Source organism: Theropithecus gelada, chromosome 4, assembly GCF_003255815.1.
Source record: "Theropithecus gelada isolate Dixy chromosome 4, Tgel_1.0, whole genome shotgun sequence".
Lineage (NCBI taxonomy): Eukaryota > Metazoa > Chordata > Mammalia > Primates > Cercopithecidae > Theropithecus > Theropithecus gelada.
The window spans coordinates 113,917,654-113,941,778 of NC_037671.1; the positions used below are offsets into that span (position 1 = coordinate 113,917,654).

General features: G+C 40.0%; 1 protein-coding gene across 2 annotated transcripts in view; it reads left to right on the forward strand.

Moving 5' to 3' along the window:
• SYNE1 (spectrin repeat containing nuclear envelope protein 1) overlaps nucleotides 1–24,125 on the forward strand; it is a 528,817-nt gene that overhangs the window by 371,376 nt on the left and 133,316 nt on the right. For both annotated transcript variants that reach the window (XM_025384518.1, XM_025384520.1), the window contains 6 exons: nucleotides 8,656–8,787; nucleotides 9,739–9,848; nucleotides 15,828–15,984; nucleotides 21,213–21,344; nucleotides 21,903–22,058; nucleotides 22,559–22,768. In XM_025384518.1, coding sequence (XP_025240303.1) covers nucleotides 8,656–8,787; nucleotides 9,739–9,848; nucleotides 15,828–15,984; nucleotides 21,213–21,344; nucleotides 21,903–22,058; nucleotides 22,559–22,768 — 897 coding nt within the window. The remainder of the gene's footprint in view (nucleotides 1–8,655; nucleotides 8,788–9,738; nucleotides 9,849–15,827; nucleotides 15,985–21,212; nucleotides 21,345–21,902; nucleotides 22,059–22,558; nucleotides 22,769–24,125) is intronic.

Consider the following 24,125-nt stretch of genomic DNA (forward strand, 5'->3'; position numbering starts at 1 on the left):
TGTACCTGCTTTACAGTGACATTTTAGTGTGCAGTTTTAAGTTTACACTCTTGGACTTTGCAAATAGATTTTGTTAGGACTACTAACAACAGCAGTTCAGCGGAGTGGTGGAGGCAGAAAGCACTCTGACATGAAAGTGACAATGAGAGGAGAGGAACTGGAGAGGGAAAGTAAAGGCTGCTCCAGGAGCGTTGCTGTAAAGTGGTATACAGAGGAATGAGATAAGCTCTAAGGAGAAGTGGGTCAAAGAAAGTTTTATCTCTTTTTTTTTCTTATACATTCATCACAATGTGAGTGTTTCATTTTAAGATCAGAAAAATAGTAAGTTTACATGTTAATGGAAATAACTCAATAGAGGAAAAATTGATGAAAAAAGAATACGAGCAGGGCGCTGTGGCTCACGCCTATAATCCCAGCACTTTGGGAGTCCGAGATGGGCGGATCACTTGAGGTCAGGAGTTTGAGAACAGACTGGCTAACATGGTTAGCCAAAAAAAAAAAAAAAAATTTGCTGGGCCTGGTGGTGGACAGCTGTAATCTCAGCTACTCAGGAGGCTGAGACAGGATCATTGCTTGAACCCTGGAGGTGAAGGTTGCAGTGAGTCGAGATTATGCCACTGCACTCCAGTCTGGACGACAGAACAAGACTCTCTCTCATAAAAAAACAACAACAACAACAAAAAAAAAACAAAAACAAAAAAAACGAAAGAAAAGAAAAAGGAGTGTGATTGCAAGAAAAATCTTGTTGGGGAGGGAACGGATAGGATAAAAAGTGCACTGGCTGGGCGTGGTGGCTCACACCTGTAATCCCAGCACTTTGGGAAGCCGAGGTGGGTGGATCATGAGATCAGGAGATGGAGACCATCCTGGCTAACACGGTGAAACCCCGTCCCTACTAAAAATACAAAAACTTAGCCGGGCATGATGGCAGGCACCTGTAGTCCCAGCTACTCGGGAAGCTGAGGCAGAAGAATCTCCTGAACCTGAACCCGGGAGGTGGAGGTTGCAGTGAGCTGAGATTGTGCCACTGCACTCCAGTATGGGAGACAGAGGGAGACTCCGTCTCAAAAAAAAAAAAAAAAAAAAAAAAGTGCGGAGTTTGGTCTTCCCTACCCTTCTTGCTAAGTAAGCCAGGGACCAAATAGTTGAGAAGCCCATTAGCTGCCTCAAACCTACAAGCATCTGATGGTATCATCTGCTGCTTCTTGTGGCCTAATCCAAACTGTGCCTTCCTTTACCATTTACACCTTTCTCCTGCAATAATGGTTGAGACCAGGCCAATCTGTTCTCCAAGTAAAATGAGGAGCGAGGGAAAGCGTCTATATTGGAATACAAATACTGGTAGGAAGTAGGACATAAATATTGTCATGGAAACTTCATGGAAGGTCACTGTGATTGCTACTATTTTCTCAGTGTGAGGATGATTGTTAGGACTAACCTATGTATTTTTCTTCAGCTTTTTGCTGATCATATGATGATATGATGTGGAAAACCAAACTTAATCAACTAAAAATTAGAAGCAGTGGAGAAATTTAGGAAGATGACTGGCTTATTACAAAATATGAAGTTAAGTCATTGAAAACCATAAAATAATCCAACAAAAAATAAAAATTAAAAAATGAAATCGGCCAAGCACAGTGGCTCACGCCTGTATCCCCAGCACTTTGGGAGGCCAAGGCCGGTGGATCACCTGAGGTTGGGAGTTTGAGACCAGCCTGGCCAACATGATGAAACCCCATCTCTACTAAAAATACAAAAATTAGCTGGGTGTGGTGGGGCATGTCTGTAATCCCAGCTGCTTGGGAGGCTGAGATGTGAGAATTGCTTGTACCTGGGAGGCAGAGGTTGCAGTGAGCTGAGATTGTGCCACTGTGCTCTAGCTTGGGCAACAGAGTGAAATTCTGTCTCATAAAAAAAAAAAAAAACACGAGAATTTATAGTTTTTATATAGACAAAAAGCAAGTTAGAGGAATAATGTAATATTCCATATAAAATTTTGTAAAGAGTTTTGAGGGGTTATTAGTCTTATATATGTGTGTAGGTTTTGGTTTTTTTTGAGACAGGGTCTCGCTCTGTCACCCAGGCTGGAGTGCAGGGACGCAATCTCAGCTCATTGCAACCTCTGCCTTCCAGTCTCAAGTAATGTTTCTACCTCAGCTTCCCGAATAGCTGGGACTACAGGTGTGCATCACCGTGTCCATGTCCAGCTAATTTTTGTGGTTTTTTTAGAAATAGAGGTCTCCTAATGTTGCCCAGGCTGGCCTTGAACTCCTAAGCACAAGTAATTCACCCACCTCAGCCTCCCAAAGTGCTGAAATTATAGGCATGAGCTACCATGCCCGGCCAATCTAATCATATATTAAAATACAATATTACAATAATTAAAATAGTTTGATGTTGACACAATAAATATGTGAACAGAAAATTAAACGATAACTATTCCAGAAAGAGATTTGGTATATAAAGGAATTTGATAAATATTTTAGGTGGCATTATAAATCAGTGGACAAAATATGACTCACTCTGTAAATAATCACCTGAAACATGGTAAACTGTATTTTCTACCCCATATTTTACAGAAAAATGTATCACAGATGGATCAAAGATTTAAATATAATTAAATTTTTTTAATTAAGTCCGCAAGGTACTCAATGTATGATTTTTTTTTTTAATCTTAGGATAGGGAGAACTTTTGTCAGTATACCCCAAATCCAGAATTTTATAGCTTCTTTTAAAGTAGTACATGGGCAGGGCGTGGTGGCTTATGCCTGTAATTTCAGCAGTTTGGGAGGTTAAGAAGGGAGAATTGCTTGATCCCAGAAATTCAAGACCAGCCTGGGTATCACAGCAAAACCCCATCTTTACAAATAATAAAAAAATTAGCCAGGCATAGTGGCACACACCTGTGGTCCAGCTACTAAGGAAGCTGAGGTGGGAGAATCCCTTAAGCCCAGGCGGTTGAGGTTGCAGCGAGCTATGATTGTGCCACTGCACTGCAGCCTGCGTGACAGAGTGAGACATCAACTAAACAAATAAACAAATGGGCCATGGCTCCCACCTGTAATCCCAGCACTTTGGGAGGCTGAGGCGGGTGGATCACCTGAGGTCAGGAGTTCGAGACCAGCCTGGCCAACATAGTGAAACTCCTTCTCTACTGAAAATACAAAATTAGCCAGGTGTGGTGGTGGGAACCTGTAATCCCAGTTACTCGGGAGGCTGAGGTAAGAGAATCACTTGAACCCAGGAGGCGGAGGTTGCAGTGAGCAGAGATCACGCTGTTGCATTCCAGCCCGGGCAACAGGAGTGAAACTCCATCTCAAAAATAAATAAGTAAATAAATAAATAAAAATAAAACTACTACACAAAAATGGAAAAGTTCTGTATGATCCCCCGACCCCAAAAAAGTAACCAAGTTGAAAGACGTAGACAAGGAGGGATGAGTAAAACAAAATAAAACAAAAGACATAGACAAACAGGGAAGAAACTATATAATTCACAAATCTTTTGTAAAACAATAAGGAAAGATCAAATAGTAGAATATGAACAAAAGATATGAAGAGATAATTCACAGGAAAAGAAATACAAATGGACAATGAACATATGAAAAGACATTTGAACTCTGTGTTGGATAAATAGATGCAAATAAAAAATACAACATTTCACTTGGATTTACACTCTTGAAAATGCACATGCAATGTGACTTTGTAATTAAAGTCAAAAGAAAAGGTTACAGATACTAAAACTGAACAAAAGTAGAATGATTTTCTAGCTGTAAAAGTAGACAGTAATTCACCTAGTTTTGTAAACAACTGTTATAGGTCGAATACGTAATGCTTTCTTCTATTTTCAGTGGTGATTCTGTGAATGAACTTAATTTCTAAAGAAGCTTAAATAAAGGGAAAGCCTTGAAAGTTGCCTAGCAATGGGATGGGGATAGGGATAGCAATCATTTATAAAGCTCTTATTACTTCCTTACCCCACCTACCTACCCCTAGAGGCAGGTAGTAAGGGAACGGGTGGCCTGATACTCCCAAGCACAGGAGAGATTAAACAAGGCAGGAACCACAAATTCCAAGGCCTCGTGGCCTGGGAAGGGCAAACCAACGAGGGAAGCAGGCCCAGCCTGGCCCTTGGCAAGGCTCCTGTCTAAGGAGCAGCTGTTACTCAGCTCTAGCTATTATCACACAAGAATTTACAAGTGGCATTGCTAGATCTTCTACTTTTTCAAGAGATAGGGAATTTAGATTTATTTCTTAAGCCTCCCAGTTTTTAAACGTTGACATTTAAATCTAAAATTTTAAAATAATTTCTGTGCCAAAAAAAGCATATCCACAAGCCAGGATTGAAATCTGTTTATATTTTTCTCATTCATTATTAACGAGGTGACCTGGGGCAAGATCCTTAAATTTCCCACAACTTTCTTACGGATCAGTTTTCTCATCTGTAAAATATGGATAATATTTAACTTTAAAAAATTCTTTAGAACATGTGGAAAAAATAAAAAGGAAAAAAAATAGTGAGGATTTAAATGCAAGTAATACAATAAATGCTCAAACTGCAGCAGTTAAAATAATTAATAACAATAACCAACTGTTTCCAAATCACGTTATTTGAGACGGAGAAGCTTCTGCTATGCCGAAAGGCTGGGCTTGAAACTTAGCGGGCTGGACTGAGCATGCGCACACCGCTGTGGCGTCCACACCCGGCAGATGCTGCCCAGGTCCGTGGGAGCTGTTTAAATTGAGTCAAGTCCTGACTCTGTCCACATTGGGTGACGTGTAAATACAGAAAAATGTGGTAGTGTTTTACTACATGGAAATTGGTTACTGTTTATTTTTAAACTATCTCTAAATTCCATCGTCTTTCATCTAATGAAGTTCCCAGCATATAAAATATTAATAGATCTTTTAAAATAATTAGAGCTTCCTGGAAGATTGCTTTTCCATCTGTGGGAAGAAAAGGAGCCCTGTTTACATTATTATTGCTATGAAAAGGATCATGTCCCTTTATGCAGAAAACTAAAAATAATTTGGAGTTAATCTGAAATTAATTAAGTTAATTGAAGAAAACAAATCTTCCATTAAATGCAGCCGTCAGCAATGTTAATACCCTTTAATTGGGGCTTGGATGATTCAGGAGGGTTGGAATACCTTCGTAAGTCTGTAAGCACACCATTACTTAGTGCTACTGAAGCTGGGAAATGGTAATACTTCTTACCTCCATTCTTCTTCACTAATTTGACTTACACGGGTATCAGTGAATGACTACGCTTTTTTTGTTTCCTCTCAAATAGACTGCTTCTCTATATGAAGAACCACAAATCTTAAGGGTATGTAATAGGATCTCCTGAATTTCGTGGTATCTTCATGAAGCTAGGTCTTTTTCACACATTATCATTCATTAAAGGAACAGAGAGATTGCCCCATAAAATAATAAAAAGCTTTATAAAGAAATGTTTTATTTAATGTTTAGCATTGCCCAGTCCTCATTCATCTTCCAAGGAATGTTCCTGGCAAAAGTGGTTACTGTTCTAGTTTTTCCAAAATAAACAGTTTATATAGCCCCACCCAGTGGGGACTGATGACAGAAGTCGCCTAATCTCCCCATTCCCTAGGTATGGCAGAAAACTGTTATCACACCTCAGAGAAAGTAATTACCATAATTACTTTCCTTCTGGTTGCGCCTTCTTATCCCCAGGGGAAAGAGAATGAAATTTGAACTGGATTCTTAATCATGGTTTGCTTCCTGTGGTCCAAGTCTTATGTTTCAAAATGACTGAATCATTCAGAGAAAAATTCACTCACTGAAAAACTGAATCTAACCACATAGAATCTGAATATATAGCTGTGCATATAAAAGTGAGGAAGTTGTTAAGACCTAACATTTCAGTTGTCACTGTTCCAAACCAAATTTGGTGTAAGGAACTTGAGCCAACCTCTCTCAATCAGACCATAGTAACTGGCATAGAAGAGTGTGTTGGGCTCAGGGCTGGGAGAAGTTTCCAAGGGAGTCTTCAGGTCGGGCTCTGAAAAACAAATTTTTGCTGAAGAGAAAAGCAGAGAGGAAGTGGCCTGGATCCCACAAAAGCAAGTCAGCAGGTCATGGCCAGGGCCACTACGTTGGCAGCTGGAGCAGCTCTGATGGGGACAGCTTTCAGTCTCATCCACTGATTTCTTGAGGTCATTCTCTACAGGTTCCTTTTGAATTGCTGTTTCAACTTTGCTTGGAAGAACCAGGTTCTTTTAGAGCTTATTCTTAGAAGATGGTGGATTCTTAGATGAGAGAGAATCTGTTTTCATGCAGAAAATCATGGGCTCCAGTTCTGGGGGAATGCCCATCCATCCAAACTTCCCATCTTTAGGAAAATCACTGCTTATCTTTGAGAAATTCTGCAGAAGGTGGAGAATTTAGTGTCACTAGTCACCAATTCTGAAGGTCTTTCAAAATGCAACTAGCATCTGTTAGACCATTGCACCGCCGTTGTTCTACCTAAACTGTAATCTCTGGCTGGATTATCTGAAAGGAAAGGAAGTCTGAGCTCGGGTGGGCTCAGGATCTGGGAGAAGGTTATGTATACTATTACCTGCAGGTTTTACTGTTCATTTAGCTTGAAGCACCGACACCATGTTGCAAAGATAAAGATAAGATCTATTATCTCAGACAATTTAATCATGAGATTCTAATGAAAAAAAGAAGAAACAGAAGGGTAAACAGATCCCATCTATTTCCCCAAAATTGTGAGTGTAAAACTCCGAAAACAAGAGAGAGAGAGAAGGGTCTGTGGGCAGTTAGGTTGGATGAGCTAGAATGGCTGGGTCCCATGTTGTGCTCAGACATTGCAAAGAAGAACCAGTGGGCAGGGGAGCAGCAGCTCCAGAAATAGATGGCAGGAGGCTCCTCTGGAGAAACAACCTGTGAAATATCCTTCCTCTTCCCCATGCTACGCCAGCCCCACTGTCCTCTTCACTGCTCTGTTCTCTCTGAAATGGCAAATTTCTTTCACCTTGGGGTCTTTGTGCCACCTCTTCCCTGGGTCTGAATGCCCTCACTCTAGGTCTTTGCCAGGTTGGTGGTCTCTCATCATGCAGAGTGCAATTGTCTCCTCTAAAGATGCTTCCTTAGACCTCCCTAAAACTTTCTATCCCATTTTCTGTCTTAACGTTCTCTGTAGGCCTTATCACCAGCTCAGTTATCTTATTTGTTTATAGTCTAACTCTCCACCAGGGCCCTCATCTGGCTTCTTTGCAGAGCACTCCCAGCTCCTAGAACAGTATCTAGTGAGTGCTTAATAAGTAGTGAATGAGTTATATTGAAATTATAATTTATCCAGTGACAGATGAATCTATGTGAGTAGAAAAGCTCTCATTCAGAACTAATCCCATTTGATGTGCAACATTTTAGGGCCTTTCAAATTCCATTAGAATAATCAGGCAGGAAGGATCAACTCTTGCCTAGGTGCTGAGTCATTACTTTGGTAAGCCAGCTTAGCAATGGGCCAGTTTCTGGTGATGGTGATAGATGGGGTGAAGGGTACTTTTTTAGAGATCTCACCTTTAATTATCATACCACTGACCTCTCAAGGCTCAATTCAGCTTTTGAATTTGTAAAATGGTAACCACATGTGCCTACAGTAAATGACTTTTTTTAATGTGCTAATTGATGGTTCTGAAAGAAAGACTCTTCAAGAGTTTTCATCTTTGAGTACAGTCTATTGATTATGTAGGTCAGTCTATAAATATTATCATATAATAGCAGACTCTCAAAGATAGAGAATTCTAGGAATAATTTAAATCTATCGCCTTAGTAGGGTAGACACTGAAGGTTACACAGACAAGTATCAGGGATGAGGCTTCCTTCCTAGTTCAGTGTCTTGGGACTTGAGTTACCTGCGGTGAAGCTGCGGCTCTGTGACACAGAGGTCAAGACCCTGGGCTGTGAAAGGTGGAACAGAGGATGTCCAGCCGGCCTGGGAAACTCTTGTTTAGACTCCTTGCCTCTGTGCTGCAGTACATTTTCTCCCATATGAACTGAGAATCAAGTTTAAGTTCTTACTGAATTCCAGAGAGTATGATGCCTTACGGAACTGAACTTTTTGCTTCTCAAAGATATTAAAATGTCTTTGATTAATAATCTTTTAGAACCTCAAAGATATTAAAATGTCTTTGATTAATAATCTTTTAGAAAAGTTTTTAGGAAGATTATTCTAAAACTCTTTCATTGGAGCTGGATTAGAGAAAGTGGCATAGGGCAGGGCAATGCTTTCACGGGAGAGGCACCGTTATTATGGGTAATGATCATTTGAGAAACAATTTACCTTTGTGTGACTTAAAAAACAATCTCGAGTTACATTTTTGTGGAAAAAAATTCTGGAATATCTGATGACCACATTGGTCAGCTAAAAGACTGACCTCTAAATACATGGGTTTTCTCCTCAAACAGTTCTATGTGTGATCATCTGTTTGTTGTTCTTGCTCCTGCAAATGCCATAACTTAGATGGGTTTTGTGTTACTGTTATTTTTTTTTAAATGTGGTTTCACATCTCAATGGAGCCACTTGGTATCATTACACAGAACGCACCAAAGTAGCCTTCTCTCCCTTTTGATTAAGGTTTTCTGGTGTGTAGCATGACTTGATTTCTGCCTCGTTAAAAGCAGGGAACAGCACAGGAGAAGGAGGAGAGCGATGTTGACCTAACAGCCACGCAGAGCCCCGGCGTCCAGGAATGGCTGGCCCAAGCTCGCACCACATGGACCCACCAGCGGCAGAGCAGTCTCCAGCAACAAAAAGTAAAGTGTTTCCTACCTCTCTGTAGCCTGCAGATCTGCCCAGGGAAGAACCTGAGAGGCATGTTTCAGAAGGACAAGTTGCTTCTGTACTAAAGACAGAGTGGCTCTTTATCTTCTCTTTGAATGAAGCAGGATGTGGCTGTTTCAATGTATTGACTCATGACCGCTGGGATGATTGGTCATTTGAAAATTCCAGTCTTTAAGAAAAGCTTGTGTTTAGGTTTACAAATGGTGTAACACGGTGTAACTCTGTTTTCAGATTTGCCTTCTGAATCTATTTAATTTTAATATAAATCTCAGGAAAGCCTTTGAGGTTTGGTGAAAGTCTAAGTTGCGTGTTTGTTTGTTATTTTTTTAATGAATGCAGTTTGTATTTTTACTTTCAAGTAGATGATATCACAAAATAGGATTGCTAATTGTTGCCTAGTGAAACAAATGAACTTTGATGAATAAGAATGATTTCTCATTGGTACCTTAACTATATGTAAAAAGCATATTGAAATATTTTATTTTCTCAAATAACAAGAGCATTTATTATAAATAATGAAGAATTAAAGCCAAATCTATTGATAACATAATTTATCAAGTAAGTGGAGAACTTAAGTCACTTTTCCCAAGGATCTATCCTGTTAGCATGACAATATTGATTTTCAAAAATGAGAGAGCATTTTGTACCACTTGAGGGCACTATTGCCCGGCAAAATTTTCTTTTCCCATGGGTTTTTTTTTCCCCCCAGATTTTTCAGAGGTATCCTATATCAAAGCAAAAGAATACTACAGCGTACTTTGGAGACACATTTGAATATTTACATAAACCATACGCTTTATGCAATGTGCAAACTTAAAAGCTCACTACCAAAGTTCTCTGAGAATTTTATACCTTGAACTATGATTGTAGGCAATAATCATAAAGTAACACATGTGTTTGCATTTATCCTTTCCCTTGAGCAGGAGTTAGAACAGGAATTAGCTGAGCAGAAGAGTCTCCTTCGCTCAGTAGCCAGTCGTGGAGAGGAGATTCTAATTCAACATTCGGCAGCAGAGACCTCTGGTGACGCTGGGTATGTTTCAAAATGCTTCAATTTTCTCTTCATTGTGTTTTCCTAGCATTTGAAGAAAAGTAAACATTCACTCAAAATTTTATTTTAAACATCTTCAGCAAAATTTAGTCATCTCGTTTTTACTTTAGGGTAGTAAATGTACCTGCGTTTTGAACGTTTTGTTGCATCGCCTGAACACAGCGCCTGTAGGAAGCTAACTTGTTTGCCCTCCTTCCAGTGTGCGCAGCCTGTCTGTCCAAAGATGCTCATGAGTTCATTTTTTAATCTAATGAGAAATGCATTATAAAATGAGATGCATGATTTTCTAATTGAATGATTACATCTACCTGGAGAGCATTCTAATCTCTGTAACTTATCTTGCCGTAACAATATTCTAAAAAATAAATGCATGGGCCCATTAAATATTTTGAAATCTTGGTCTGGAGTGAAGACTTTGAAAGTCTTCTACATAGAAAAGTCAAATGTTAAAAGAAAAATTAAGGAAGTTGGAGAATTTTCAAGTTGAAGACTTTTATTTAAAAGGTCACAGAGGAATTGCAGCAGTGTGGAAGCACCGCTATATTTTGAAGCAGGTCTGAGTTTTATTCTAGTTCCACAAAGGTCACTTTGGAAAAGTCACTCAACTGTGATACTCCTCTGTAGAATTTAGAATAATAATCCACTAATGTCATCACAGAAGTTTTGTGAAAATTATAAATGTCAACTGAGAGGATATACAGGAAAACTTTCTTTGAAATCTAAAACATAAAAAAAAGTTTTCATGCAACCTCTGTGTTTATGTATTACGAAAAGTTGGAATTCGGCAGTATCCTTTGGCAAATAACTTTGACTCCATTTCCCATTTCTGAATATTTATTTTTAGGGGAAATAACATAAAGGAGGAAATATGTATTATGAAGATGGTTTTGGAAATATTATTTGTGATACCAAATAATTAAAAAGGCATAAATACTCACTAGTATAAAAGAGTTGAAGAAAATTTTATACATATATAATCTTAACCCAAAACAATGTAACCATATCAGAAAATGTATGTATGATGCTAAGTAAAAATGTGATATCAAGTTGAAAGTAGAGTATGTGTGTAGATAAGAACTAGAATAGACCATCAATAATAAAAAAAAAATTTGGAGACGGACGACATAGGAATTAAAAAAAATTTTGCAGTTTAATCAGTACTGACATATGACATCAATGTTGACTACATACAGTCTGTTACATACACACACACACACACACACACATATATATATATGAATTCTGAGGGCAAATGATAGGAGAATAAACAAACTAAAATGCAATGGCAGCAGATATATTGTGACAAAATACGTAGGAAATAGGAAGGCATTCAAGAAAATGAAAAAACAAAAATCTGTGAAAGTTTTGACATGGCTAATAAATATCAATGTAAAAGAATAGGAATGAATAGTATTATGGCATCTATAGGCAGGGATTGACTTTAACCCTAAAACTGTAAAAATTGCCTTAAAAATATAAAGGAGTTTAAAAACTCTCTGTTGTGTATCATGCTTAAAGATGCTGATAAGACCATGAATATGTGTCTGTAGTAAACCCAAAATGAGACTGTTTCTTTCATGTTGATTGAGGCGAGACTTGCCTTCACGTTGCGTTCCTACCTGTTTCCAGCTCCTCTGAAATGTTTACTTATCTTGCGTAGTTTTCTGAATATTTTTGCCAAACAAATATTTTGACAAAGGACCCATCCAGCATTGCCTCCTCTCCGTATGTATCATCACAAAAGGAGCAGAAGGGATCTTCTGCAACTTTCTTGCCATATATATTTTTTTCTTTCCTTGGCCTTTAGCTTTGGAAAGGACCTAAATGAAATACAAACAACTGTTAAGTTGCTCTTTCAAATATAAAAAAATACTTTAAAAATAAATTTGCAGTGCAGTGCTGGCTTCCTAGATAAGATTCACTTTATCTAGATGACTACTTATACATTCTTTAACTTTTATACAAATGTTTAGGAAACTTCACCTTTACATACAGTTGATAACAGTTCAGCCTTTTTCAAGCCTTTGGGTATCAAGCAAACAATTAACCGTGAATTAATGATATCTACATTCCAAAGTAAATATGTATGTATATGTATATAAACCTTGCTAGGAAAAAGCCTGATATTCAGCCCATAACTTGCTGGCTGCTTTTCTAAGACTATAAATGTGGCTTGGTTCGTGTAAGGAAACCCCTGTGGGAAGGACGTGACCTACTTCATATAGTCACACATTTGCCATATAAGGAGTAAGTACTATGTTACTTGTAGAGGGTTAAGGAGGGTGCCTTCCAAGATTACTAAGGAAAAACAACTGGAAATTTGCTGAAGTAAATATAAAAAGAAAGAAGAATAATTTTCATGGAGAACAAAAGGCTATGTTTTAAAATGTTTGCTGCTGGTGTTGTACATGTGTCAATGATTAAATGTAAGAATATAAACATTAAATATTTTTCTGGTTTTATTACAGATTTTTATGTAAATACAAATGAATTCAAAGTGCTGTACTATAGGCTATTACCACAAAAGAAAAAAAGCAATAAAGAAATTTAACCTCATAGGAACTTCAAAGCTTTTTAAAAATAATTTTTCAAAAGTAGAAAAATTCAGATACTAATATTATAGACACTCAACTAAAGGTATCAATTATGTTTTGGCATTTTTTTCACTTGCCATTATTTTTTCAGGTATATTCATGTTGATGTATAGATCTAGTTCTTCATTTTAACTGTTTAATAGTATTTTATTTTGTGAACATAATTTATTCACCCATTTTCTTATTGCTGGATATTGCCATTGCCATTATTATTATTATTACTATTGGTTTTTTTTTTTTTCCTGAGACAGAGTCTTGCTCTGTTGCCCAGGCTGGAGTGCAGTGATGCGATCTCGGCTCACTGCAACCTCCGCCTCCTGGGTACAAGTGATTCTCTTGCCTTAGCCTCTCGAGTAGCTGGGATTACAGGCACCCACTACTATGCTTGGCTAATTGTATTTTTAGTAGAGATGGAGTTTCACCATGTTGGCCAGGCTGGTCTTGAACACCTGACCTAAGTGATCTACCCACCTTGGTGTCCCAAAGTGCTGTGATTACATGTGTGAGCTACTGTGCCCGGCCCTAAGATTGCTGCTTTTAGCATTGTTTAAATTAACTTCCTACATGTCTCTCAGATGGGAAAGATTCTCTGCATTATATCCTAGGAGTGGAATCCCTGCATCACAGATTTAAAGAGTTTTACTTTTCTTGAGACAGGGTCTGACTCTGTCACCCAGGCTGGAGTGCAGTGGTGTGATTATAGCTTACTGCAGCCTTGAACTCCTGGGCTCAAATGAATTTCTTGCCTTAGCCTCCAAAGTAGCTGGGACTACCGGCATGTACCACCATGACTGGCTAATTTTTACATTTTTTTTTTTTTTTTTGTAGAGACAGGGTCTGGCTATGTTGCCCAGGCTGGGCTCAAACTCCTGGGCTCAAGTGATCCTCTTGCCTCAGCCTCCCAAAGTGCTGGGATTACAGGTGTGAGCCAGTGTGCCTGGCCAGTTTACAGAAATTTTAAGTCTTATTTCTAGAGACTTATCTAAAGGCACTGTTGTGCTTACATTTATTCTAAGAATAATTGGCTTTGGGGTACCATAGAGTATCATCCTGCCAACACACTTGTTATTCTTTTTTGTCACTTGAGCAAAAGGCCCTGTATCAAAATATTAATTAATATCTACTATTCCTTTTAGATGACATGGTTTTAGTTAGGACTTCAATGGTCCTGAAAAATGAAGATCCATGGAAATTTGGCCACCCTGTTCCTGTTTTCGTCTTTTTTCTTTTTTCTTTTTTTGAGATGGAGTCTTGCTCTGTCACCAAGAAGAGTACAGTGGTGCAATCTCAGCTCACCACCACATCTGCTTTCTGGGTTCTGCCTCAGAGGCTCCTGCCTCAGCCTCCCGAGCAGCTGGGACTACAGGTGTGCATCACCATGCCCAGCTAATTTTTGTATTTTTAGTAGAGATGAGGTTTCTCCATGTTGGCCAGGCTGGTCTCAAACTCCTGACCTCAGGTGATCCACCTGCCTCGGCCTCCCAAAGTGCTGGGATTACAGGCATGAGCCACCGTGCCCGGCCCATTTTCATCATTATTAACCCTCATTTACTGAGCGACCACTATTTCCCAGATAGGGTTATAGGCCTTATGCATGTATTCTCTTTCATTCTCATAATTATGCAAGGTAGATACTATCTTCATTTTAAAGATGAGAAGATTGAGGCACAGAGAAGTGAAACAACTTACCCAATGTCACAAATAATGTGCTCGAGTGAGGGTCATAATCCAGGTCCATCTCACTCTAAAAGTCAAACTTGGCTAGCCATGGTGGCTCATGCCTGAAATCCACAAATTTGGGAGACTGAGGTGGGAGGATTGCATGAGCCCAGGAGTTTGAGTTTACAGTGAGGTGTGATCACACGAGTCCATACCAGGTTGGGTGACAGAGTGAAGCCCTGTCTCAAAAATAAATAAATAAATAAAAGCCATACCAGTTTCAGATGTCAATTGCTGCCTATCTTTAAGGATGACACTGGAGGGTCTCCCTCCCATATCCCTCTGTGTCCTGTACTACCTTCCCAGGTCCTGTACTGTCTCTCTGTGTCCTGTACTACCTGCCCAGGCTCTATACAATCCTTCCTGTGTCCTGTACTACCTTCCCAGGTCCTGTATGATCCTTCCCGTGTCCTGTACTACCTTCCCAGGCTCTGTACTATCCCTCCATGTCCTGTACTACCTTCCCAGGCCCAGTACTATCCCTCCATGTCCTGTACTACCTTCCCAGGCCCTGTACTGTCCCCCCATGTCCTGTACTACCTTCCCAGGCCCTGTACTATCTGGCCCAGGCCCTGCACTATTCCTCCGTGCCCTGTACTACCTTCCCAGGCCCTGTACTATCCCTCCATGTCCTGTACTACCTTCCCAGGTCCTGTACAATCCTTCCAATGTCCTGTACTACCTTTCCAGGCCCTGCACTATTCCTCTGTGCCCTGCACTACCTTCCCAGGCCCAGTACTATCTCTCCATGTCCTGTACTACCTTCCCAGGCCCTGTACTATCTCTCCGTGTCCCGTACTACCTTCCCAGGTCCTGTACAATCCTTCCAATGTCCTGTACTACCTTCCCAGGCCCTGCACTATTCCTCTGTGCCCTGTACTACCTTCCCAGGCCCAGTACTATCCCTCCATGTCCTGTACTACCTTCCCAGGCCCTGTACTATCTCTCCATGTCCTGTACTACCTTCCCAGGCCCTGTACTATCTCTCTGTGTCCTGTACTACCTTGCCAGGCCCTGTACTATTCCTCCGTGTGCTGTACTACCTTCCCAGGTCCTGTACTATCCCTCCATGTCCTGTACTACCTTCCGAGGTCCTGTACTATTCCTCCGTGTCCTGTACTACCTTCCCAGGCCCTGTACTATCTCTCCGTGCCCTGTACTACCTTACCAGGTCCCGTACAATCCTTCCAATGTCCTGTACTACCTTCCCAGGCCCTGTACTATCTCTCCGTGTCCTGTTCTACCCTCCTGTGTCCTGCACCGCCCTCCTGTGTCCTATATTTTCTCTGAACTCATAATAGCAACCCTCCCTAGACAAACACATTTTTAAGGTTTTGAACTAACTTTTCTGCTATTTGCCAAAGGATACTAGTCTGTAATCATGCTACAATTTTTTATTACAAATGTTACAATTATTTTTATTCAATGCATTTTTAAGTATCACTTCTGCACATGGTTCAGTTTATCAATGAGTAGGAATATAGTTGCTTTGTGATTGGCCTAAACATTTTCGTTATTTTTAAAGCATAAGCTAATAACCAAGGTAATCTTATTTCATTTGAGAAAGCAGGTCTGGAACACAATAAGTTACCTATCTTATCACTTTTTTGTGCACATTGTAAACTTAGATTATTTATTCTTCTAATAGCGAAAAACCTGATGTGTTATCCCAGGAGTTGGGGATGGAAGGGGAGAAATCATCCGCTGAAGACCAGATGAGAATGAAATGGGAAAGCTTACATCAAGAATTTAGTACCAAGCAGAAACTACTACAGAATGTTCTGGAACAGGAACAAGAGCAAGTGGTATCAAATATTTTACATTATATATTAACTAATATAAAAGATGTAGAGTTTATGCTGAGGGATTATAACTGTGCAATCATCTTAATTTTCATGATCAATTTCAAACTAAGACATGAAGCCAGTTTTTCACTCTACATTTTTCTTAACAAGTCTATTTCACATTTCCCTTCATAATTATATATTTATATGTGAAAATTTGATTTCTAGACAATATTTTTCCTCAAAGATGATTAATATCTGATTCCGTATTAGCCTAAACCCTTACATTTTAAGTGCCCTCTTTTTGTGTGTGTTTTGCAAACTTGAAAAAGTAAGGGTGGAAATCAAGGATATGCACCTCTAGGACAGAAGGATTTCCACAAATCTGGAATGCAATTGTGAGGCCATCTTATTTTCCATTGCCACTTCCAGTATTTAATAATTTCAGGAGATCTTAATGAGAAACATATTGGGACGTTAGTGGGTCTAGGGTAGGGAAGTGAAGCCAGTGGTCAGCTGGAATAGTTACGGACCCATCTGCGAGGCTGGTTCCTGGGAGGGATACTGTGTGATGTCGGGCTTGGTTCCACCAGGCATGCCAAATCCAAGGGAACTGAAGACAGCAACAGATGGTTCCAGGTAATGGCTATTACTTCACTCTAAGCAGAAGCCAGGGAACAACTGGAAGTCAGAGGAATTAGAAAGTTAGAGGGCAAATAAGGGAGTCAGGAACACAAGGCAGCCTGGGATGCCTACCACAGCTGTGGCCCAGAGGAATTCTTCAGATACAAGACTAGTCCCTTGTCCTGGGCCAGCAGCATCCATCTAGGCTCATTCCAAGTCAGCAGTATTATCGGAGTGAATTCTAAAACCTTTCCTGTTGGTCTGAGGAAGCTGCTGTTCTCTCGGCTCTGGCCAGAACTAGCTTAGGGGCTGGGAGAGGCTGAACTGGAAGCAAAGGGTGTCAATAACTGCAGTGAACTGGAGGAGAGAAAGGCTGAAGCTGACAAAGTAGGCATTAGAAAGCAGGCGCAATCTGCCAGAGTTAAGTGGAAGGAGACGGTCTAAAGCAGGGCTGAGCAACTCCCAGGCTGCAGACAGGTACGGGTCCGTGGCCTGTGAGGAACTGGACCTCTCAGCAAGAGGTGAGCGGTGGGCAGGTCAGCGTTACTGCCTGAGCTCTGCCTCCTGGTTAGATCAGTGGCAGCACTAGATTCTCGTAGGAATGTGAACCCTATTGTGAACTGCGCATGCGAGGGATCTAGGTTTCACGCTTCTAATGCGAATTCAATGCCTGATGATCTGAGGTGGAACAGTTTCATCCTGAAACCATCACTCCCGCCCCCAAGAAACCAATCCCTGGTGCCAAAAAGGTTGGGGATTGGTGGTCTGAAGGTCATGAGGTGTCCTGTCATCTGTGGGTAGCCGTGCATATGTCTCTCCAGAGCCATGCTTTCTCCTCTGTTTTTATAAAAGCAGATGCTTTTGTGAACTCTCTGCCCCCTCACTTTCCCTCTCTGGCCAGGAGGCTTCTTTACCTCTGTCTGCGGAAATAGTCACCAGCTCTGCCCTGGGAAACTTAAAGCGCTGTATTCCCGGAAGCAGTTGTCCCAGAATCATATCTACCCTGGCAAATGGTGCCCTATACTTTTTGTGTGGACCTCCTCCCTGTGTTTTAATTCATCCTTCCTCAAATCCCTGATAAAATGTTCCCCAGACTCGTAGCTCAAATTCCTTTTTCCTGATATGGATCTCCTGGACTTGACTGCTAGCTCTCCCTTCATGTTCGAGTATCCTTTGAATAGGAGAGGTATGTATAGTTCTGAATCAGGGACTGCAGTCTTTTCTGACTATCTTAAGTTAGAGAAATCTATGATATTGTCTAGATTCTGTGCTTGCTTACTATTCTCCATTCATAAAGCACCTGTGTGATTCACTGGGCATCTACAGACCTCCTGGAGGTCTCATCCATTACCCTCTTTGATCTTCAAGAGCTGCTTTTGCTCTCAGTCGGAGCCAACACTCCAGCGTCCTCCATGCTGGGCTTACTGAACAAACCTTGCCCTGCTGCCACTGACATTCCACAATACCTGGTCTGTTCAAGTTTAGATTCACGTTGTATCTCCCTTGCCTTTGGATTAGAAATAAAAGCATTGAATGCTCTTTTTTAATGACATTTTTGCATTTGAGTGCTTTGTTTCAGCAATCACTGGTCATTTGCACAAAGTGCCTCACAGGTTGTTTTCCTCTCTGTGGTGTGAAAAGGTGAAGGAAAAGGAAGGGAAGAAGCAATTTAGCTGTCAGTTTCCAGGCAGAAAGGGAGTGATCATATAATGAACACGTTTTAAGTTCTAGATGTTAACATAGCTAACAACGTTGTGGTGAGGCCAATATTATCTCTACGTTGTAGACCTGGAAACTGAGGCTTAGAGAGGTTGGATAATTTCTGAGGGTCTTGGGATTAAGAAGAAGTGAATCTGGAATCAGGAGGCCAATCTCTCTGTTACCTAAGTCCCTCCTCTTTCATACTACCTTAATGGCAATTTTGTACCCTAGAAATACTTACTACTTTCCTATGTAAAAACAGGTACATTTTGGCCTAAAGTTCTCTAGGTCAAAGGGCACTAATCTCTTAGAGCAGTTTTTCTTAATCTGTTTACTTCCAATGTATTTAGTGCTTCCATGCACAACAACCTTCTTGGCTTCAGGGTGAAATACAGCTCCTGCTTCTGGGAACCTATAACCCAAATAGGGAAATAGCACATACATTTCTAAGAAAAATTAGGCAACTATGACAGGATCCATAAGCAGGAATTTAAAGGAAACACAAGTTAAGAAAAAATAGTCAAAAGTTGCTATGATAGGTATGGAAATTAAAGTAGCAGATTTTAAGGGGATGCTGGGTGGTGGATATCCCAGCTGCAATGGGGAATGGGCTTGGCATATTTACAGGGTCATGAGTAGTCAGCCTGAAAGGTGAAGAGGTATTTTGAAAAGTCAAAAGAGACTGATGGCCAGGTACAGTGGTTCACACATGTATTCCCAACACTTTGGGAGGCTGAGGCGGGCAGATCGCATGAGGTCAGGAGCTCAAGACCAGCCTGGCCAACATGGGGAAACCCTGTCTCTACTAAAAATACAAAAATTAGCTGCACATGGTGGTGCACACCTGTAATCCCAGCTATTTGGGAGGCTGAGACAGGAAAATCACTTGAACCCAGGAGGCAGAAGTTGCAGTGTGCTGAGATCGTACCACCGCACTCTAGCCTGGGTGACAGAGCAAGACTCTATCTCAAAAAAAAAGGGGACTGAGTTTGATTGAAAACATGATCAAAAGTTTGAATGCTACACCCTATCATTGCCTTTATTGGGAAGCCATATGTATACATAAAAGAGTTTAGGGGAAATAGGGCTAATAATGAAAGCAAAGAGATCAGCCTAGGTCTTGTATTTAGGATGGATTATTTCACTATAGGTGTTGCTAAAACCAAGAAGAAAAGTTGAGAGGAAAGCTGTGCTAAGATTTTTTTATGATTGCTAATAACTTTCTTATTTAGTCAATTTTAAGAAAAATTATTATTTTGAAAAATTACATATATTCATTGTAATAATTCACATAATGCATCCAAGTGCAAAGATGAAAATGAAAAAGAGCAATTAACAATTCCCATATACTGTAAATCAATTTAATCTTTAAATTCCTTAGTGCTCATAACCAATCCTTTTAGCATATCTTTTTAATTCCTAAATTTTTAATTTTGATCCAGCTCTCAGGAATTAATTCCATTGTCAAGTAATTTTTTTCAAGAAAACTCAGGTTCTATCATATTTGGGAGTATCAGCCAGTTGTCTCTATATTTGATGGGCATTTTTCTGTCATACTTTTATCCCTTCAGAATTTGTATCTATATTTGTTTTTGTCTTCTGGCATTGAATGAAGCTTTAGAAAAATCTAACATCAGTCTACGATTTTTTCCCTTATTTATTTTTTTGTTGTTGTTCTCTGTATGGATGCCAGGAGAATTATTTAGGTTTTTTTTAAGTTTCAACAGCTTATCTAGGCTATGTCTGATGTTGAGTGTTCTCCAATCATATTTTTCTGTGACACAATGTACTTTTTTATATTTAAGAATCAAGGTTTGCTTTTTTATTAATTGTAGGGAATTTTTTGGTATGAGATGTATTTTATGCTGTATTTATTATATCTCTGCTTCAGGGACATCAATTATCCTTGTGTTAGATCATCTTTTTTCTATACCTATTGACTTCTTTTTAGTTGTACTGATCTCTGTTTTTTAAAATTCGGATTCGCTTTTCATCTGATTATTGCAAGTTTTTTCTCTATGCCAGTGATTCCATTTTCAGCAATGTCTGTTCTCATCCTTTCTGTTTCTAATTTATTTGTGCCTTAATGTTGTTTGTTTCATAAAATTTGCAAGCCACCTTTTAATTTAATTTTCTTTTTTATAATGTCACCTTTTGTTTGTTTTGAAACAGGGTCTTGCTCTGTTGCCCAGGCTGGAGTGCAGTGGCGTGATCTCAGCTCACTGCAATTTCTGCCTCTGGGTTCAAGCGATTCTCGTGCCTCAGTCACCTGAATTGCTGGGATTGTAGGTGTGTGCCACCACAACTGGCTAATTTTTGTATTTTTAGTAGAGACAGGGTTTCGCCATGTTGGCCAGGCTGGTCTTGAACTCCTGGCCTCAAATGATCTGCCCACCTCAGCCTCCCAGAGTGCTGTGATTACAGGCATGAGCCATCGTGGGTGGCCTGCTTTATTTTATTTGTACATAATATTTGTACATATTTCTGGTGTACAGTGTGATGTTTAGATACATGTATATAGTGTGTAATGATCAAGTCATGGTAATTAGCAGACTCATCATCTCAAACATCTATCACTTTGTGGTAGGGAGATTCAAAATCCTCTCTTCTAGCTATTGAGATATACAATATGTTATTGTTCACTATGTTTGACCTCCTGTGTAATAGAACACCAGAACTTATTCTTCCTATCTCTCAGGCATTTTTTTTCCACTGCTTAAAAAAAAAAAAAATCCATCCATGGAAACATTGCCATTGATGCATCTAGCCACCGTGTTCGGTGGAAATGGTATGTTGTAGAAGTTATTAGAAGAAATTTTCTTATGGACAGTTTTTCCAGCATCTATTTCAGTGTGCATTTCCAAATGAGAAAACTGGGACATAATGCATATGCTCTTCAACAAGCTGCCTTTGTTTGCCTACAGCTTTATAGCAGGCCAAATCGACTCTTGTCTGGTGTGCCACTGTACAAAGGGGACGTGCCGATCCAAGATAAATCTGCAGTTACGTCTTTGCTGGATGGACTGAACCAGGCCTTCGAGGAGGTTTCATCCCAGGTAAGGCCGTGTTATCCGTGTGTTTGGCTTGGTTTATAAGAGCCGTGTTTTGCTTGTATTGATTTGCGTGGCCTCTGTGAGGCTGTTCCATCCACCCCTGAGCATGAATTGAGACCCAACCCTGGGGATGAGTGCTGAAACAAAGAGTCACTGGACCCTGGAGGCCCATCCTGTTTCTTCTTTTATATTTTATTTTATTTTATTTTTTCAGACAGTCTTGTACAGTCACGCAGGCTGGAGTGCAGTGGCACAATCTTGGCTCACTATAACCTCCACCTCCTGGGTTCAAGCGATTCTCATGTTTTAACCTCCTAAGAAGCTGGGATTACAGGCACATGCCACCATGCCTGGCTAATTTTTGTATTTTTTAGTACATATGGGGTTTCACCATATTGGCCAGGCCAGTCTTGAACTCCTGACCTCAAGTGATCTGTCTCCCTTGGGCTACCAAAGTGCTCAGGTTACAGGTGTGAGCACCGTGCCTGGCCCCATCCTGATATTTTTCCCGGATTTTCAAAAACTGAAATTGATTATTTGACCCTGTTGTGTGTTTCCCAGAGTGGAGGGACAAAGAGGCAGAGTATACACTTGGAGCAGAAGTTGTATGATGGGGTCTCAGCCACCTCTACTTGGTTGGATGATGTTGAAGAACGTTTATTTGTTGCCACAGCACTTTTACCAGAAGAAACAGAAACTTGTCTCTTCAACCAAGAGGTAAGTTTAGTAGTTTCTGCCTGTGTGTGTATAACGTTACAAAGCACTTGACGTTTTGATGGGATAATTAATTTTATACGTAAAGAAAGTCAAACATAAAACAATTCCAATAATGCAGAACATCATTGCTTGAATGCAGAATATTTCTAGTTTGCATTTTCATTCTTTGTCTTGTGTATGTAAGAGGGAAAAATGGGAAACTCTGTAGAAACACTATTATGTATCACATATCTTCCAAATATGAAACACATGCTTTAAAAAAGTACCAAATTCCTAAATAGCACTTTACAGTGCTCATTATTACTAGTGAATGAGGTAAAGTCCCTGAGAGCAACTTGCCTGAAATGTATAGAAGTATTTGAAAGAGGTTCCAGTTGTCTTAGGTCTAATTATTACTAAGCAACCAGAGAGATTTAGTTGACTTTCTATGAGAAAATAACTTGATTTGCATATCAATTCATGTGTCTAAACACTGAAAAATGCCCTTTTATCACCTCTAGATTCTTGCCAAAGACATTAAGGAAATGTCTGAAGAAATGGATAAGAACAAAAACTTGTTTTCGCAAGCTTTTCCAGAGAATGGTGATAATCGAGATGTTATTGAAGATACTTTGGGTTGTCTTTTGGGCAGGTTATCCTTGCTAGACTCAGTAGTGAATCAACGATGTCATCAGATGAAAGAAAGACTTCAGCAAATACTAAATTTCCAGGTAAGTAAGACATTATCAAAGGATACTTGACCATTCTCTAGGTATTCAATAATAGTCAGTCATGAGTCTGTGTTACGTACCTGGTTGTTGTTTTTTTAAATGTATAATGAAGAACGAGAGCTTTGTAGAAAATGAAGGGGGTTGAATTAAAGGATTAGAAACTAAAGATTTTTTGCTCCTAGAAATGGAAGGTTGAGAAAACCACCCACTTCAAACTAAGGACGGAATAGAATTATAAATTCAATCAATAAAAGTCAAATTTATGGGTCTTTATGATTATAATTTTTAGTTGCTAATACTGGAGCTTAAACACACTGGGAAAGAATATGCAGAAAATGGCCGGGTATGGTGGCTCATGCCCATGATCCCAGCACTTTGGGAGGCCAAGGCAGGCAAATCATTTGGGGTCAGGAGTTTGAGACCAGCTTGGCCAACATAGTGCATTGCAACTCATCTCTACTAAAATACAGAAATTAACAGGGTGTGGTGGTGCAGGCCTGTAATCCCAGCTACTTGGAGGCTGAGGCAGGATCATCGCTTGAACCCAGGAGGCAGAGGTAGCAGTGAGCCGAGATCACGCCACTGCACTCCAGTGTAGGCAACAGAGCAAGACTCCATCTCAAAAAAAAAAAAAAAAAAAATAAGGCCGGGTGCGTTGGCTCAAGCCTGTAATCCCAGCACTTTGGGAGACCGAGATGGGCGGATACGAGGTCAGGAGATCGAGACCGTCCTGGCTAACATGGTGAAACCCCGTCTCTGCTAAAAAATACAAAAATCTAGCCGAGCGAGGTGGCGGGCACCTGTAGTCCCAGCTACTCGGGAGGCTGAAGCAGGAGAATGGCGTAAACCCGGGAGGCGGAGCTTGCAGTTAGCTGAGATCCGGCCACTGCACTGCAGCCTGGGCAACAGAGCGAGACTCTGTCTCAAAAAAAAAAAAAAAAAAAAAAAGTGTATGCAGAAAATGTTGGAATATAGAAAGGGCCATAGACTGTAGTACCTAAGAGTCTTTGAAAGTGAATGTGGTCTAATTACTTCTACCTATGTTAAAATGCATTACATTGCTTTCCAATCCTAACTCCTCAGACTTACTGCCTTTTAGCCCCATATTAGAATTCTTATGCATGCTTAGGAAACTTTTCCTATGACTATATACTGGAACAAATGCAAAAGCTGCTGATAAACTTTTAGTGCTGATTTTTCATTTCTAATAAAAAGCACCCTTTGGGAATACCTAAGTTTTAATTGTATGTTATTTTTAACCATCATGAAAGATTTTATAAAATAGAGACATGTCATTAGGGCCAAGAGTTTAATGTAGAGTTTTGATTTGCAAAAAACCAAAATACTACAAAGTGTC